This window comes from Cucumis melo, chromosome 7, assembly GCF_025177605.1.
Source record: "Cucumis melo cultivar AY chromosome 7, USDA_Cmelo_AY_1.0, whole genome shotgun sequence".
Classification (NCBI taxonomy): Eukaryota; Viridiplantae; Streptophyta; class Magnoliopsida; order Cucurbitales; family Cucurbitaceae; genus Cucumis; species Cucumis melo.
In genome coordinates, this window is record NC_066863.1 from 28094660 (window position 1) to 28112518 (window position 17859).

Here is a 17859-nt window from a genome sequence, read left to right on the forward strand (position 1 = left end):
ACTTAGAAAAGAGTATTTTGGATATTTAAAAAATCATATAAAATAAGGTTAGTGATTCCGAGTTAATCACTTTTCCACTATCTCGGATGCTTCAAAAATCAATTTTGAGTAATAGTCAATTTCTCTAAAATCACCGTTTGTTTTAGGTTGTCAAATACCATATCTTTATGCAAAAGTAATTTTAGGTAATGAAAAATGGCTAAAATCACTTCTAAACACACCAAGAGTTGTCACATAATTAATAAATATTTTTGTATGAAATAGCAAATACGTTACGCAAATTGTTTGATTTTGGATTTAGATTAAAGTTCAATAGTAAAATCATTGGAATAAAAAGAACAAGATCTAATTTATTTTGTATGTTTAATTATATATATATACATATAAGGATATAGCTTTGAGTGGATAAAAAGTTAAATGCAACAGTTAGATACATTGTGGAAAACATTTGCACTTTAATAATTTCAATAACTTAAGGAATTTGCATTTAGTTACAATTAATTTAGACTTAGATCATCAAAATTATAAATGAATCGAGACTTTAAGGTTTTATAAATGTATTATCATCTAGAAATAAAGAATAATTCAAAGAAAAGAGAGTCTAATTAAGAAAATGACTAAAAACAACCACCAAATATAAGCATTGGATAATTTACAAATAGGAAAAAAAAGGAAGGTGACAAATTTAATTTCCTTTTAATTGTGCCTAATAATTTCCTCCTCTACTACAAATTATAATTACATTTGGTAAAAAAAAAAAGTAATTAAATAATTACGTAGTAACATCAAACATATTTAATAACGAAGACATTTACAAAACATGATCTTTACCAATAATTCTTAATTGTAAGTAAAGATAAGCTCTAATTAACTAAATAGCTCCTGAAGTTCAAAGTGTTACGTTGTTACTATTTTCGAGCTCGCTTATTCTCCCACGTAGCTCGTTAATACTGGCAGTTGCATCCTGTAAGAGACCCGACACAACAAAACACATGAATCAAACTTAATTGTAAACTACGATTTTACATACAGATACATATGTGTATATATATATATATATATATATATATATATATAGATGTTACTAACCCATAATCTCTCAGTCAAAGTAGCGATCTCCTTGTCTTTTTTCATAATTTCAGCTGAGCTAAAATCAATCTGAAGCATACGTTCTTTCTCCTTCTCTTCTAGCTTTTGGGTTGCTTCATGCAATTGGTTTTTAAGAGTAGCAACCTTTGATGAGGAAAATATGATCATACCATCAAATTCATAAACCTACATTATCTTATACAAATTCAAAAAAGTAAAACACAAAGTTTTGGAATCATGGATATGCTTACTGTGCTTTCCAGACATCTATACTTGTCTATTTCATTCGAGAAATAAGTCATCAAACTGCTGACATATGGATCCTTTAACCTATAGACAAATTGAAGAAGAAAAATTAAAGTAATTAAGTATTGGACAAACCAATGAAACAAAAATTGAAACGTCTTCAAAACCGAAATATAATGTATTGATGATTTTATTTTGTCACCTTTCCGGCCTGAGCAGATCAATTAACTCTTCTTTCCCCCTTTTCAAACTTGATGTTATACCGGCATTACCAAATAACATTCCATTTGAGTTGACGGTGGGTGACTGCAAGTTGGAAAAATGACATTTGGTTTAATATTTGAATGCCTTTATGAATTTAATTGATTGCATCTATCGACTAAAAAGATGATTAAAGAAAAACTCTAATTTCACAGTACTCTTATTATCAAATCAAAAGACACACAACTTGAAAGTAAATATATATTGTGCTTTTATTCTTCAAACCTATTTTATACACATCACTATCAATTTAATTAGCCCATGTGATCAATTATTATAACTAAAATCTAGCGTGATTTCAATATAAAATCTTACAAGTGCTAAGTTCTAAAGATGTAAACTATTAACAAGTTAGGCTTGTCTCTATTCCAATTTTTGTACTTCTAACACATTCGCACTTTAGGTCCATAATCATTTTTTCATTAAGAGACTAAAATAGTTCATTTTTATTAAAACTTAATAGCAATTGAGTATTTACCTGTACAGAAGGTCGTGGTTGTCGGATGACGGGGTTGGCCATACCAGTGGACGGAGGAGAAGATTGATGAGATGTGTAAGTGTACATGGTTGATCCGGGAGTCATTCCAGGTTGAGCTGTAACTTTTACATTTGGCAGTACTAGTTTCTCAAAAATCACATTAGGCTTGGTTGTAGTTGTAGTTGTAGGAAGGACCGTCGAAGAAGTAGGAGGAGGAGTAGTGCTACTAGTACTACTTGAGAGATTTATACCACTACCCACATTTGCTCCACCATTCATTTTATCCATATTATTATTAGATTCTACTAAACGTCGTCTTGGAGCGTAACCCACCACTTGACAATTTTTGGTCCTAAATCATCAACAAACCATTATGTGGGTCAGATTAAACTAAACATCCTCATGAGTTTTTTAAGGTTTTATATATTGCTAGCCATTTTGTTTTTTATTTTTCGATTTGGACAACCAAGCAAACTTGTATCTTCTCAATTCCTTATAGTTTGTATACTTGTAATGTAATTTATGTATTTAAGTGTAAGAGTTACAAAAAAATAATTTTTTTAAAATATGGTTATTTCTCGATAGAATGAACTTGACTCCTACGTATTGACATGGACTTTGTTGTTAGAAATCAAGAAGTTCAAAAGATGAATGTTTATAGGTTTAATTTTCAAAAACTAAAATAATTAAAAAAAAACACAGTACTAAACTCTTTTATTTTCAATCAAATAGATTCATTAATCTAAAAATTTGTAATTTAAACTTCCAATTTAGGTCACTAAGTTCTAAAACTTTAAGCATTTAATAAATCCTTACCCATTTAATTTTGTATTCAATAACCAAGTTTGCTAAAATTTTCAATTTTGTAATTAGTAGCTCCTTAATCTATTTGGCATATTTCAAAATATAACCGGTGAGTTAAAAGAAGGATTTACCAGTAATCTTTTTGAATTTGAATCAATCGAGACTCAAGCCTCGAAAGTACGATGGTTCTCTCGAAACCTTGCTTGTCGTGAGCGGGTTCCACAAAATTAGCTTCCAACACACCTAATAATTGTATATGAAAAAATACTTAAGAAATTTAATATATGATCATCCCACCTTTTCTACCAATTCTAGAATGAGCAAAAAGAGCTAACCTACAACTCCACGACCGTCACTACCAGCCGGATTCCATATCCTCCAGAATGGCTGGCGATAAAAAAAAAAGTCAGGCAGTTTAAGAAATTATATAATTATTGTTTTATTTCATTCTCTTCTAAGATCTAATTTAAGAAAATGAGAATGACCCTAACCTTTATTAACCGATTTTTGTGGTAAACGTTGAATCCTTGAACGTCGATATGAGATCGTGCATCCTTCACGAATCCAATTGTCACCTTTACACACATCTGTAAAATTATGAGGTGAGTATAAGTTACTCCAAACACCATCCATAGATATATAAAAGAAAATAAAAGAATGGAAAATTAATGGTTACATTTGATTGTTTTTTAATTGCCTTCTCAGGAAGTTGATGAGGTCTATAGATTATCTCCTTTGTAAACATTAGATCATCCGCAACATTATGATGTTTTACGTCTTTTCCTCTTAAAATAATTTTAAATTTCGGTGGTAGATTGAGATACAGAATTGATGCATAAATCTACCATCACCAAAAAAAAAATGTTAGTGACCAAATAAAAAATATTTATATAAATTTGAATAGACAATTAATTCAAACTACATGTCTAACTTAAGCATACCCTTAGTGAATGTCGGTAGGTTAAGTAGTGGCGTGAGTTAGGATATTGTTGTGCCATTTTTATGTTCTTCTCATCTCGATTCACTCCTCTAATTTGAATGTCCTGTATGACATTTCAAAATAAAACGTAATTATACAATTAAAAAATAATGTTTTTTTCTAAATCAATATCAAAAAAGAAATAAATTATAAATCTTACATGTAAATCAGTATCAAAATCGAGTTCCAGATGATCTTCATCGTCTTCCCAAAGGTTGTATATAATAATGCGTGTCCCATGATCTTTCACAAAATTGAACTAAAAAAGGACATCAAATATAAAAAATTAAGCAGAGATAAAAAAACAAAAGTGAAGAAAGATGATGATTGTCTTAAATTAAGAAAAGACTATAGTATATAGATACAATAATGGTAATATTTTTTTTTTGTAACTTCTCACTTATTTTACCTGTTTAAATAGTTCTTCAATCGAATAAGGAGACCATTGAGCTATGATTTCTAGATTCTTGTTCCAATCATCTTCGGAGCGCATCATCTTACTCCAACAATCATCTTTAAACTCAAAGTCAACCTTAACATAATTTTGCAAAAAAGCAAAGTCATTAAACCATCATTCTTTTTTTCTTTTGAAATATTACATTTGATGTGTACAATCTATCTATGAGCAAGTAGTTGCAACTACTTTCCCTTACCATGGGAACCACAATATCTTCCTTTCCCGTGTCTCTCAAAAATGTGTATGACAACATGCCAATGCTTTGTGTTGGGCTATAAAAAGAAAATCAACAAATGTCAATTAGAAGTTATATCTTCGATCATTGTTTCACCCTTAAGTTAACTTAAGTTCATAGGTAAAAATAAATTTATACTATTGTATAATCTAATTGATTAAAATTACAAATTAATCACATCAAGGGAACGAAACAAACAAATCAAATTCTAATCATTCCATTATATGTTATATTAATAACAATACTTTTCTACTAACTCCTAAGTAAAAAATACAAATAAATAAAATGCACTAAATAGCCATTTCATAATAAGCTTTCAAAATACAAAGAACTCACCCTCTTTGATCACTTCCACTACAACGGGAAAACACAATAACATCTGCTCCAAGCCTCATGGTACTTGTTTTGAACCCATTACCATCTAAGACAAATTATGTAATGTCAGATTACATTATATAGAGATTAAAGAATTGAAAAAAAGTTTATCAATCAAAAGCTAGAAAACAGTGAAAGATCAGAGTTGCATACATTGACCAATAGTATTGGGCATATTTCGTTTTGAAGAATAACCAAGAGACATACAACGCCTTATTTTATCAGGGCACATCCCACCGCCGTTATCTGCAGCAATAATAATGTAACTATTTGATTGATTGACAACAGCGGTTTTATTCCATTAAAACTCAGTCCATAAAGGAATTATATATTTGCTTCACATTTACATATTAATAATTACATTACCTTCAATTAGCAACATTCTACTTCCATCCCTTTCGTTTATCAACATGTCAATGTTAACATATGTAGCCCCATTGCAGACCTAATAATAAATAAATTAACATCAAACACATGAAACTAAAGAAATTTTTAAGTATTTCACCTAAATCAGAGACAAATTCTCAATACCTCATCTAAAGAGTTATCCAAGAGCTCTGCAAAAGCTGTTGATGAAAGAGAGATATATATTGAACAAGTCAAATTTAGAAATATATTATGAACTCAAAAAAATAGAGGATAATAAAATTAAAAAACAAACTACTAATTTTACCTCCCAAAGCCCACTTATGACTTGTTGCATTTGAATGTAGAAATTTTGGATGAACTCTAACATGATCCATACCAACTACAAAAAAAATATAAAACTCAATGTCACAACTAATTTAGCTATGTTTAATCATCACTACTCTAAGCCACAACAGGATTTATGAATCTATAGAAGTTGAAAAGTTCTTACTCTTAAAACAGGTAGTAAATAACATTGTTGATCAAGAAACAAAGGATTATAAAACAGAGAAACAGTTGTTATTCCAATACCTGAACTCGAAATAGGATCACAGTTGCAATTTCCTTCATAATCCCCTGCTTTCCAAAACTGTCTACAACTTTTATTCGGAAGATTATCCTTACTTTCATCTTCCAAATCCTCCATCTTATAAGGAACAACCTCAAACGACGACAGATTCTCCACTTTCACCGAACTTGGCGAAACAGGGGTTTCGTACTCAGAAGCTTTCACAGACCTAATCGGCTGAACAAGAAGCGGTATACTACTGAGTTTAGGTGACTTCAAAATCGAAACAGAATCATCTTCCTCACTGGAACTACAGTTTCCGCTTTCCGATACGTACTTCCTCTTTAGATTAGAGACGTTAACAGAATGGGAAAACGAATCGTCACTGTCATCACTAATGACCAAACAGGAACCGGAACCTGCATCAGCGGTATTAGCGGAAGCATTAATGACAGTGGAAAGGGTCTGGGCGCCACTAACGTCGTCGATCGCGTCTGCGGAGTTGCGATTGTCGATTAGGGAAGAAGCCATGAAGAAACAAAAAAGAGATCGGGGAGTTATGAAGGTTTTTGAGGATTTAGAAACTAAAATTGGCGCGAAGAAGATTTAGAGAGAAAAGGAAGAGAATGGGCAGAGAGCATAAATGCGACGGTTTCGGTTTGATCGTTATTTATAGGCCCAATCACACGTGCGCAAATTTAGAAATCCTTTCCTATTTAGATGTAGGAAACACACACACACACACACATATATATATATTTAAGGAAAATTAACTTTTTAGTTCTTAATTTTGATGAATATCTTAGCCCCTTTTATTTAGTGGGTTAAAGAATATATCTATTTTGTTTCGAATTTTAAAAACGTACTTTTGACGATTTGAGTTTTTAAAAATAGATTTAAGAGTCATCCAAATAATTTTATATTTTTATTTAAAATAATTATATGGTAATTTAAATTAGAATAATAATTCCTAGAAATTATATATTTCGTAAACTTAATTTTTTTTCTAATTTTAAATATTATATAATTATTTTTAAAAAATCAAAGAACAAATAAATCTATTTTTATAAATTAGGGGACTAAAAAAGTCATTTTTTAAAACTCATGGGCCAAAAGCTCGTATTCATCAAAACTTAGATTAAAAATGTAGTTTATCATGAAATAATAAAATACTTTTGTTCTTTTTTTTTTATAAATTAAATAATAAAATCCTAAAGATATAATTTCTTATTGGTATTTTTCAATATGATAAAATAAACTAAAATATTTACGATAAGAAAAATTTAAAACACAGTTAATTTTATTTGTTATTTAAAATATAACAAAATTAACTAAGATGTTTACAAAATATAGTAAAATATTACTGTCATTTTACAATCAATCGATCAAGATAGTTGTAATATTTTATTATATTTGTAAATATTCTCACGTTTTGTCCTTTAAAATAATATCTAATTGTATGTCAATCATCGTACATATTTATTTAATAATTTTTTATTTCATTCATTATCAAATATGTTACATTTATTATATATTCCTAATTATAATGTATTCAAAGCAAGTACAAATTTAAATTGATTATATACTATATATCATATATCTTAATCTTGATCTTTCCACAAACTAACCTTATCAAATGGGTCAAATTACACTAACGATTTTAGATGGGTCATTTTTTTGTTATGAATACTGAATAGCCTAATATGTTACGATATTACTTTAAACTCGGCGATAGCCTTATTAATTTCTAGCTTTTTTTGTTATTTAAAAATATTTAAAAGACACAAATATGGAAAAGAATGGAAATCATCTGTCTTAGTAGAGGAAATTTTATTTCATTCCTAATTTGTTCTTATAACAAATTATTCTTTTTACAGTTTTTAAAATTTTAATTGAATTTCATAATCTTCAAATTTGGTTGATTGCATTTGAAACATAATCATACCAACCAAGTATTAGTTTTTAAATATATATACCAAGTTTATATCAAATATATGTAAGTTTTATCTTAAAAATTTACGAAACAACGATTATAGTTTTAAAGTTGTTCTATGTTATAATTTAGATCTCACTTATGTATTTCACTTACATCATCGCCACTAATCAGTATATTTATTCATTTTACAAATATTTGTTGCACATTATATAATAAGAATTCTAAGTCATAAAAAGCATTTTTCTATAATAAAATATAGAATCTACAAATATAACAAATACCGACTAACAACTGATAACACATTACTAAACTATATTGATTGACAATTATAATGGATATCAATAGCATAACAATTAATAACAAAATGGTGAAAAACACGCAAAAGAGTGAGTGTGGCAAGGATCTTTTTAACCTTATACTAATTTTTATGCTCTATATATAATTATTACCACACTAAATTCCAACTAAAAATAATAAGACAAATATGGAAAATAGCCTTTTAGACTTTGGAAAAGCTGTTGAACTCTTAATCTGTTTCGAAATAGCCTTTTAATAAGTCTCATTCGAAGAAACCTACTCTTATTTTCTATAATTTTCATAGATTGTGTTAGAAATTCAGTTCTCTCGTAATCTTAATTGAGAAACAATAAAAGCATTATTTTGTATACAAAATGTTCCATAGAAATGAAAAATGGCGACACCAAATATATTCTAAAGAGAACTGAAACTCAAAAACAACAATATTAAGAACTCAAAATTTCAATCCCTAAAAACATGCACTAACCAACATATATATATAATATATATTATATATATATATTACATCCAAGATCAAGGTCTTTTTAAGACATTGAATATAAACATCGATTTTACAGCAGCAAATAAGAACCCGCCACTTTTTATTAACTTTCTCCTCATCACAACACTTTGATCCTCAACTCACAAGTTTGTTTTAATGGCTTACCAATTTAAGAGAGTTGGCCTTGTCTTGGAGAGTATTAAGCAGGCTGTCAAAGCTCTTCTTGAAAGAATCCACTCCTTCAACTTCAAGCTGATTACCAACTTCATTCCAGTTGATTCCAAGCTTCTCGAGTGCACTGTATATTCCTTCGGCCTCGGACACATTTGAATCGATGGTCCTTGAAACGGTTCCATGGTCAACAAATGCATCAAGAGCTTGGTCAGGCATGGTTGAAACCTGAGAGGGAAGTGTCAGGATTCAGATAAGAAAAGAGAACATGTGTTTAATCAATTTCGACAGCGTGTGATGTTAGTCACTTACAGTGTCAGGTCCAATGAGTGGGGCAACGTATAAAGTGTCGGGATATGCCGGGTTCTTAACACTTGTAGATGCCCAGAGTAACCTTTGCTTCTTTGCACCCTTCTTCACTAGAGCCTCCCATCTTGGGCCCGAAAACTTCTTCTGGTAGAGCTGATAAGCAAGGGCAGCTTGAGCGACTGCAGCCTAAAATATTCAGCATTCCAAATATTGGTCAGCGAATCTTACCGCAAGTTTGTATAAGTGAAAAGTTAAATTCTGGAAATAATGATGCACTCACCTTTCCTCGCAGATCAAGGGCCTCTGGGGTTCCAATTTTCTCAAGCAATTTGTCGATAAGGGTATCGACTCGACTTACAAAGAAGGAAGCAACACTTGTGACTCTAGAAAGGTCGCTGAGACCTGAAGCTTCAAGCCCATCCAAGTAAGCATCAATGACTGCCTCATATCGAGCAATGGAGAATATGAGCTGTGTAAAGAATCATGAAAACGGATGTCAGGCTACCAATCACTTCCCAGAAGTTGCAAAAAGACTAAAGACTAAGAGCGTCAACCTTCTAAATACTCAAAAATACCTTTTTCCACTTCAAATTAATTTTAACACTTAAAAAAGTCAACCAAGCAGAGTTTAGATTTCTAATTCTAGCGTCAATGGATATTGCAGCTGTGACAAACACATTCAAGTATGCAACAGTCATTCATAAAAACAACCAAGGATGCATCTTGCGTAGAGAAAAAACTTACAGTCACATTGACACTTATGCCATTTGCAATAGTATCCCTAATTGATGGGATGCAAGCAGCAGTAGCAGGGATCTTGATGTACACATTGGGGCGGCTAACGACTTTGTGGAGCCACTTTGCGGCCTCAACGGTTCCTTCAGTATCATCAGCAAGCTTTGGAGACACTTCGACTGAAACATAGCCATCACCAGCATCTGTTTGATCATAGATAGGCTCAAAAAGTTTGCATGCATCTTGAATATCCTTCACCACAAGCTCCCAATATGCACTTTCAATATCTTTTCCTGATTGAACGAGTTCTCTGAAAATTCCACGAATGCGATCAACATCCATGTAATGTAGAAGTGATCATAGTGTAATAAGGTAAGAAAGATTTAAAAAAAACCTGAATTGGTCATTGTAAGCATTTGAAGAAGAAATTGCTTTCTGGAAAATCTGTTAGATTACAAAAGGCAAGAGTTAAAAAAAAAAAAAAATTGTCAATGAAATCACAAGAAATCTGCATCGCAGATTCCAAAATTACATGTTCATATTCTTTCTTTTCATGAAAAGAGTAAGATCTTAACACTTACTGCTGGGTTGCTAGTTACACCTCTGACACCCTTAGAAATAAGAGGGAGCAGATCGGTGACAGGGCGGCAGAGATTATCATACCATGGGGACTGTCCTTCCTTTTCATAGAGATCATGAAGCACTGTTCTCTTCACCGGGATTCCATTTCCATCACCTTGAGAACACCTAACACTGCAATAACAACACATTCATAGTTTCACATAAGTAGCTAAACACAATCAGAGATAACCAAATGTTAAACATAGATAATCCTCCAAAGTTTAGAGTGTTATTCAATTCATCTCGAGCATTCAGACAGACCCCACTTGGAGGCACGGATTGTCCAAACGGCCAAGAACAATCTCACCATTGAAATTTATATAACAATAATACAAACGAAATAATCATTATAAATCAGAAAATTCTGTAGGTTTCTTTTCAACTCCAAAGTCAAAACCCAATCTCTGTTATCAGAGACTTGCAAGTTCTTGAATGAGTCCAATCCAGATGAAATATATGACTACCTATATTTCTCAGATTATGATAGAATTGAACACACTGAAGCACAGCAAGAAATTAGATAAAAATCCAAGAGGTAACATCTACAGAAAGATTAAACAATCCTATTCTAAAATTCTTCAACTTGAAAAGCAAACCAACAATTCAAGACGATGCATCATACACTAAAATTTTAGAATCATAAAAAGAAGAAGAAGAAAAAAATACAGATCCTTCTAATGCAGTTCTAGCACACCAGTCTTTCAAACAGGAAGAAATGAATCATCCATAGCCCAGAAAGAGAGAACACAAAATTCAAACAAGATGATCAAAAACCCATCGCCACATAAACAAAACCAAACACATAGAAACCGACAAAACATAAGCATCAAACAGATCTTCCCAGAAAAACAGAAAAAAGCCCAGAATGAAAAATCGTCAAACCACCGATCAAAATCACATAAAACCCAAGAAAAAGAAAAGGAGACGTACACCAAGGAGCCCTTCAAATCGGAGCCTCTCTGAACGGACAATCTAGATGCAGAGAACTTGGTGAAGAAGTCAGAAGAAGGGCGGAAGGCGACGAAGGACTTGGAGGAGAGGGAAGATCGAGGGTTAACAGAGGAAGACAGAGTGGGAGAAGAGATGGAAGTGGATAGCTTGGAAATGGAAGCCATGCGAGGAAGCGATCAAAGGAAGAGCCGCCAAGGCGAGGAAGAAGATGGTTGGTGAAATGGAGAGATGCTTTTGGTGGGTTTGTTGAAAGAAAGGAAGACTCGTTATAAACGATGAAAAGGCAGAACTATGTGTTTAAGCTCTTGCAACAAAGATTCGAACTACTGACCTAAAATGATTCAAACCTCTAACAATGAAAAGAGTAAGTTAAATCTGAGTGATTCATACACAATAAGAGGGGATGCCATTAGTTATTATTTTAATAGATGAAAAAATAAGGAAGGGATAAAGATTAAAAAAGAGGATGAAATGTCTATTTCGGACATGAATTGAATTGGAAGAGTGGTTTGAGTTTGACCCAAAGCAGCTGCTCTTTTGAGATTTCTTTTGTGGCGGCCGGTAGGTGCCAACCAACCTCCTCCATAACACATTTACATTATAATATATTCTCCTTTTTATTATAATATAGAGTAAAGCGAGTGGAACTAACCTCTTTTAAATTGTTGTATATCATAAAAGGAAACAAAATTTGATTCTTAAACTTCAACGAAGTTCAAGGGTATTAACAAAATCTTTGATGATTTATGATGTTAATTTTGAAACAAAGTCTATATTTAATGGTTCTTGTGACGGTTTTAAACCCTCTTGAGAGTATATCAACCAAATTCATAGGACAACTAATTTTCTATTTTTGAACACCAAGTTCATCAAATTAGTATTGCCATTAGTACCAATCTCTTCCAATTTAATTTATTCACCTAATAAAATATATTTATTTCGATGTAGAGGTTCGAATTTCTTTCTATATCGCTTTTTATACTAAATACTTATTAAAACCTAGAAGCAAATACGAAATATTTTTAAATATTTGTAAATTGAGTAAGAGATAAAAAAAAAAAATTAATTGGATTACGATATTAAAAAATGACCAACCATTCCTAGTGAGGCAGGAAAGACAAATATCTACAAAATAAAATAAAATATCTACAAAAACACAGTAAAATTTTAAATCTATTTTCATAATTTTGTTATTGATAATTATATCGAATCATTAGGAGTTTTAAAATATAAGGATTAAATTATAATACAAATGAAAAATATATAAAATAAACTGCTAAAATAAAAATAGAGACTTTACGAAATAAAGATAAGAGTATATATATATTTTGAATAATAAATAAAAGCAAAGTTCAAATATGGTAATGACAACAATGACTAATAATGTTTCTTTTTCCATCTTTTTGGTGACAGTGACGAAAAGTATCAAATATCCATTTCCTAAATATCGAATTAAGTCCAACAAGGCAAAATGTTTTTTTTTTTTTTTTTTAGTTTTTTATTTATTAATTGTCAATTAAAAAAATAGTTTGAATACTGAAATTTGATAAAGTAGCAAGTTAGAGAGTGTTTAGGGTAAAAAGTGAAAAAGTGAATTATTATAGTTAGAGTTACAATAATTTGTGTTTGAAGTGTAAACTATTTTAGATTGAGTTGTAATAGCAGACGTTTGTGGTGTAAATTAGTTTAGTTTGAAAAATAAAAAATAAAAAAAAATTATAGCAAATAATAATAAAAAAAATTGATGAATGTCAAATAGTAAAAAGTGAAACAAATCTAGTGTTTTGAAATAGTATTTATTGTACTTAATTAGAGATTTTTAAATAGTATTTAGTGTAGTTATAGTAAATTACAGGGGTTTTGAAATAATGTTTACAGCATCTAATTGAGAATTTTTAAATAGTATTTAGTGTTTTAAATTTGAAACAAATAATCTTCATCCCGAAGATGACATTATCAAGATTAGGTGTCGATTATCTATCATTCCATAAGCTAGAAAGTGAGTTTAACTTAGTGATAAATAACACAAACTTTAATACGAGGAGTTAGCTAAAAGATAGGATTACTTAGTGTAAAAACTTACTCAGGGCTTTACTTCTATCAAAGTTGATAAAATTAAAAGCATTTTTTTTTTCCTTAAAATTTCGAATAAACCACCGATGGATAATTTTTAATATTTGTTTTAGAGAAAGGTAAAGATATGGTGGGTCAACATTTAAATGTGAAGCAATGTAGTAGTCAATATGACCCCAACCTTTGTTGTATACGAAGGGATATATTCCATTGTGCCCTCTCCCTCCCTCCAAACCAAAGGTTGTATTCATATGTAGCCAACCAAATAGTCATCAATCAAGGACCAAAAACCCACCTGTCTTCTACTCCCCCATAAGACATTATATTTTCATTATTACTCCAAAGTGTTACTTTAGCTCTCGTCTCTCCCTTTCTCTTGAACATTATTACTTCAAATGTTCGGCATTTGATCTCGCTAAGTCAACTGGAGAATAAAAGTGTGAATAAATGGAGAAGAAACATGTGAGCTCATCGGAATCGGTCGCTTCGTCAAAGCTGACCATGTGTTCTCGCTGGAGAAGAAAACGAAAATGAGATGAAAAGTGAGAGAGAAGAATCAGAAAAAAGAAGAAGAAGAAGAAAGTAATCGCAAGGAAGGAGAAGGAAGAAGGAAAAACTAAAGGATAATTTTGTAAAACTAACAGTAATTTTGTAAAGATGGCCGATGATATAAGCAAAATGCCAAAGTTCAAGAATCATTTTGGGATTGGGAGGGTCTTTTAAAAATTTAGTAAGGGATTTCTTGCCTGCAGTTCATAAGAGACCTTGTTCTTCTGGCCCTTGGACAACAATAAAATGAGTTGAATATTCGTCAGGGATTGTTACACTTTTTAATGTTCTTAATCAAATGGATCGCCTATAACATAGAACTAAGAGACACTTAAAAACTATGTACCTATAATCAATCAAAATTTTGAAGGATTCTTACATATTTTGTATGAATTACAAACAGCATCCAAAAATTATGAAACCTCTTATCTACCAAGGCTTCAGGTCCCCCACAGGTCCTGCAGTCCAATTCAAAATCCTCTCACCAGGCTTCAAGTAAACACCCTTATCGTGCGGCAATTTTCGAGCCAAGCCATTCAGAATCTGATGGAAAGCATCACCTGATTGAGCTGGTTGTGGGAACATCATTGCTCGTTTCATTGATGGATTTGCTAGCAGTCTTTGCTTCCTCAGTATCACGTCAGGTGGTATTGATGTGAGGATCGTGTCGAGGTTGGACACGTCCTTTTCGTCTACAAACACACCAATTTCTTCCCACGGAATAGCATCGGCAAAAGGCAACACAATGTCATCCGCTATGATAACTGGGATACAACCAAACACCACAGCTTCCACCAGCCTTGGACTCCACGGCGCCCACCCAAGAGGACATAAACAGAATATTGCCCGCTGCATATCTTCATAATATGTCGTTGGATGGTCGGTAGAGATGTCAAAGAGAGGATTGTTTTTGAAGTTCTCCCACACAGCTGCTCTTGCACCTCTGTAGGTTCAATTAAATTGTTAAAACACAAAGTCGAACTTCTATGCCCTATTAGTGTTGTATTCAATCCTGTTCCATAATAGGAATGTAAAAAACAAATAATGGTATAACCGACACGCACCTTGCGTAATAACCACCTTCTGGGTCATTGTTAACATCATAAAACAATCCACGGAAATAGACAAAGATAGAACGAGGAGTTTTGGGGGGGATCAGGTGGGTTTTCATTTTCTGGGGAGGACAGTATGGAGGAATAGTGATGGAACCCTCATTTAAGCAAACATGGTTCCTTTGTCCAAAAGTTTGAACCAAAGTTGCACGTTGGAGCAAGGGAAGAATTCCACGGTCAATAGCCTTCTCTTCCTACACATTACAACAATCAAGATTCAAGAACAAGGATCATTGAATTTTTCTCTCAGCCACAACAAAGGATGATATTGATCATATACTTGAAGAAATATATAGTCTAAACACCATTAATTTCATGGCTCAAATATTGGATCACCACTAAATCAACAAGTTCAATTAGTTAAATGATATATACAATCATTTATACATATTCTTAATGCACTTATTTTGTGGATTTGAAAATGAGCACATACCCAACAAGTGATTACCACTACTAATTGGGGAAGAAATAGATTTCAAGATGGGATTCCATACTCAATGAACTAAAATTTAAGAGGTTATACTGTATTTAAGTTTTAAATACATTTTGTAATAGTCCTCTCTTGCAAGCTTGAAAATTGATAAAAGATCCACAAGTGACCAACAACATTAATTAGAACGAAAATGTTATCATGGTAGTTTGACATATGACCACTTGCTCTCATACAATGTTCAATAACTCCCAAGCCCAAGCGTTTATATTGGCAGGTCATGACATATTTAACCAAGGATATCACTATATGTAATCTTGTATACATACTATAGCAATGGAAAAGTATGTTAAGTTACCTGATAATGAAAGCAGGCACCAAAGTCGTGAGGCACAACAAAGAAGTGATCGGCGCCCTCTGTTCTATTCCAATAAGGCCAATTGGAAGAGATAAGTTGAATGGCGCTTCGCATCATTCGTGGGGATTTAAAGGGCAACGGCAAGCCATTGGGGGTGAGGTCACAGGTAACATAAATTGGAGTATAAAACCAATCTGCTTCGTCGGGATTGAGTGTTCTGACAGGACTGTTCAACAAGAACCTATGCATGTAAATCTCAGCAGCAAACATATGAGTGAGACATCTTGGATCCTTTTGAAGAGTCTTCTTATTGTATTTGCTTGGAAGATCATAAACATACACTTTCAATCTTCCAACTGGGTTATCTTCTAACACATCACCAGCACTTCCTGAATCCATAAACAAACCACATTACCAAATATACCAACGATTGAGATCAAACTGCAAATCACACTGAAAATCAGAGGTTTTAGAGTTGAAAAACACTTGCAGAATATGAACATGAAGTTCTTGCTATACCAGCGAGAATCTACGTAATCACTGAACTAAAGCAGAATCTGACTCACAAGAACTCAACTAGTTTTACAATTACAGAACATAGAAAATCCCAATACTAATCAGAAATGAGGATCAAGATAACAGTAATAAAACCGAGCAGATCAATACAAAAACAAAATGGAAAGTTAAAGCAAAAGCATAAAAGAACAATACTAAACCTGAAATTCTTTCGGTGGGAACAGCATTGGGAACAGCTGCAATCCTCGAAACCAAAAGAATAGCGAAAACCCACAAGCAGAGCTTCATCATCTCCCACCGGAAGAACCAAAATCAGAGAGTTGGCGTTACAAAAGAGCAAAAACCAAAATGGTTGGGTTTTCCTTTGGAGAAGAGGACAAAGAGCAGAGTGTATTTGAAGAACTAGAAAACCCAAATGGTTGGAATGTCGAAAGGGAGGTTGTTGGAAGGAGAAGGGTTTCTTAGAAAATAGGTTTAGAGACGAAATGGGGAAATTAAAGAGTTTAAAGAGATGGGGAGAGATAAAGAAATGGAATTGCTTGAAGAAACAGAGAAGGGATATGTTGATTTGGTAAAGAACAGTGAAATCACAGCAAGAATGGAGAATCTTCCATGGGAAAGAGATGGAAAATTTAGTAAAGTTGGAAGGGAGTAGGTTGATACAAAGTCCAAATCTCTCATAAGCCATGGAAGATGGCTTAAGAGCGAAACCCATCTTCCTGCTTTCAGAAAATGGTCTCTCAACCTTCGGCAGGTCCGCTTTCTGTATCAATTCCCTGCCCAATTAACATTTTTGATCATCTTCTTCTTCCCCATCTACGTGGTAGGTAAGTTTGGAGCAGAAAATTCTATTCTATTGGCAGAGAATCGCAAGATCCTGTTTTATGTATTTATATATACCCATCTTTCGACAATGAATTTATACTCCATGAAAATTGAGAAACGATTCTCTATTTTGAGTTTGGAACATCGATGCCTACGTTGAAAATTAGACTATGAAAAGATTAACTCATTTGCTTTTAAATTCTATGAAATTTTAATTTAGGAATTTAAAATTAAAGTTAGGATTTAAAATAATCTTGAATTTTAAATCATCATTGTAATATACATAACAAATAACAAATAATGGAATTGATTTGAAATCCCCTATTAATTGAAATATCTTTTTTCTTTTTATTCTTATTTATATAGTCACGTTTATAAATTAAATAATACGAACAATAGTAGTTATTACAATTATTTTCATGTATAATAAAATAAACAAAAATATTTACAAATATATCAAAATATTAAGTTGATAGGTCGTGTCACATATATCGTCGTTCGTCGTTGTGACATCGATAATAATCTATCAATTATAGATTTTGATATTCTATTATACATATTTGTCAACATTTTTAGCAGCTTTTGTCATTTAAAATAATTTTTTAATTTATCATTATTCTTATTGTTGTTGGAA

At 32.0% G+C, this 17859-nt stretch overlaps 3 protein-coding genes across 3 annotated transcripts; all 3 read right to left on the reverse strand.

The window, feature by feature from the left end:
- Positions 1–635: 635 nt before the first annotated feature.
- On the reverse strand, positions 636–6462 carry LOC103494886 (protein MICRORCHIDIA 7-like). Its single transcript, XM_008456266.2, has 19 exons — positions 5864–6462; positions 5598–5672; positions 5456–5490; positions 5291–5369; positions 5078–5170; positions 4886–4970; positions 4511–4586; positions 4267–4389; positions 4018–4116; positions 3820–3921; positions 3555–3719; positions 3370–3465; positions 3214–3265; positions 3010–3121; positions 2075–2426; positions 1538–1641; positions 1341–1419; positions 1090–1233; positions 636–964 (listed from the first exon to the last, which is right to left on the reverse strand). Exons 1-19 carry the CDS (start codon positions 6369–6371, stop codon positions 890–892), a joined length of 2454 nt encoding a protein of 817 aa, XP_008454488.2. The 5' UTR covers positions 6372–6462; the 3' UTR covers positions 636–889.
- Positions 6463–8498: 2036 nt separating this feature from the next.
- On the reverse strand, positions 8499–11924 carry LOC103494637 (uncharacterized). Its single transcript, XM_008455926.3, has 7 exons — positions 11342–11924; positions 10372–10543; positions 10185–10234; positions 9800–10100; positions 9336–9524; positions 9059–9241; positions 8499–8974 (listed from the first exon to the last, which is right to left on the reverse strand). The coding sequence occupies exons 1-7, from the start codon at positions 11524–11526 to the stop codon at positions 8729–8731; spliced, it is 1326 nt and encodes a 441-aa protein (XP_008454148.2). The 5' UTR covers positions 11527–11924; the 3' UTR covers positions 8499–8728.
- Positions 11925–14062: 2138 nt separating this feature from the next.
- Positions 14063–17369, reverse strand: LOC103494638 (probable beta-1,4-xylosyltransferase IRX10). The gene is made up of 4 exons (XM_008455927.3): positions 16601–17369; positions 15885–16273; positions 15049–15290; positions 14063–14927 (listed from the first exon to the last, which is right to left on the reverse strand). The coding sequence occupies exons 1-4, from the start codon at positions 16689–16691 to the stop codon at positions 14414–14416; spliced, it is 1236 nt and encodes a 411-aa protein (XP_008454149.2). The 5' UTR covers positions 16692–17369; the 3' UTR covers positions 14063–14413.
- Positions 17370–17859: the final 490 nt, after the last annotated feature.

Bases quoted from the DNA above. Each gene is read 5' to 3' on its own strand.
- LOC103494886 (XM_008456266.2), bottom strand. From the start codon at position 6,371: ATGGCTTCTTCCCTAATCGACAATCGCAACTCCGCAGACGCGATCGAC. The intron at 4,390-4,510 runs GTAAGGGAAAGT...AATTATGTTAAG, and splicing joins AAGATATTGTGGTTCCCATG to GTTGACTTTGAGTTTAAAGA. The intron at 3,466-3,554 runs GTAACCATTAAT...ATAATTTTACAG, and splicing joins CAATTAAAAAACAATCAAAT to ATGTGTGTAAAGGTGACAAT.
- LOC103494637 (XM_008455926.3), bottom strand. From the start codon at position 11,526: ATGGCTTCCATTTCCAAGCTATCCACTTCCATCTCTTCTCCCACTCTG. The intron at 10,544-11,341 runs GTACGTCTCCTT...TTGTTATTGCAG, and splicing joins GATTTGAAGGGCTCCTTGGT to TGTTAGGTGTTCTCAAGGTG. The intron at 9,242-9,335 runs GTGAGTGCATCA...TGAATATTTTAG, and splicing joins CCCTTGATCTGCGAGGAAAG to GCTGCAGTCGCTCAAGCTGC.
- LOC103494638 (XM_008455927.3), bottom strand. From the start codon at position 16,691: ATGATGAAGCTCTGCTTGTGGGTTTTCGCTATTCTTTTGGTTTCGAGG. The intron at 16,274-16,600 runs GTTTAGTATTGT...TTATGGATTCAG, and splicing joins TCCCACCGAAAGAATTTCAG to GAAGTGCTGGTGATGTGTTA. The intron at 14,928-15,048 runs GTGCGTGTCGGT...TTGAACCTACAG, and splicing joins GAAGGTGGTTATTACGCAAG to AGGTGCAAGAGCAGCTGTGT.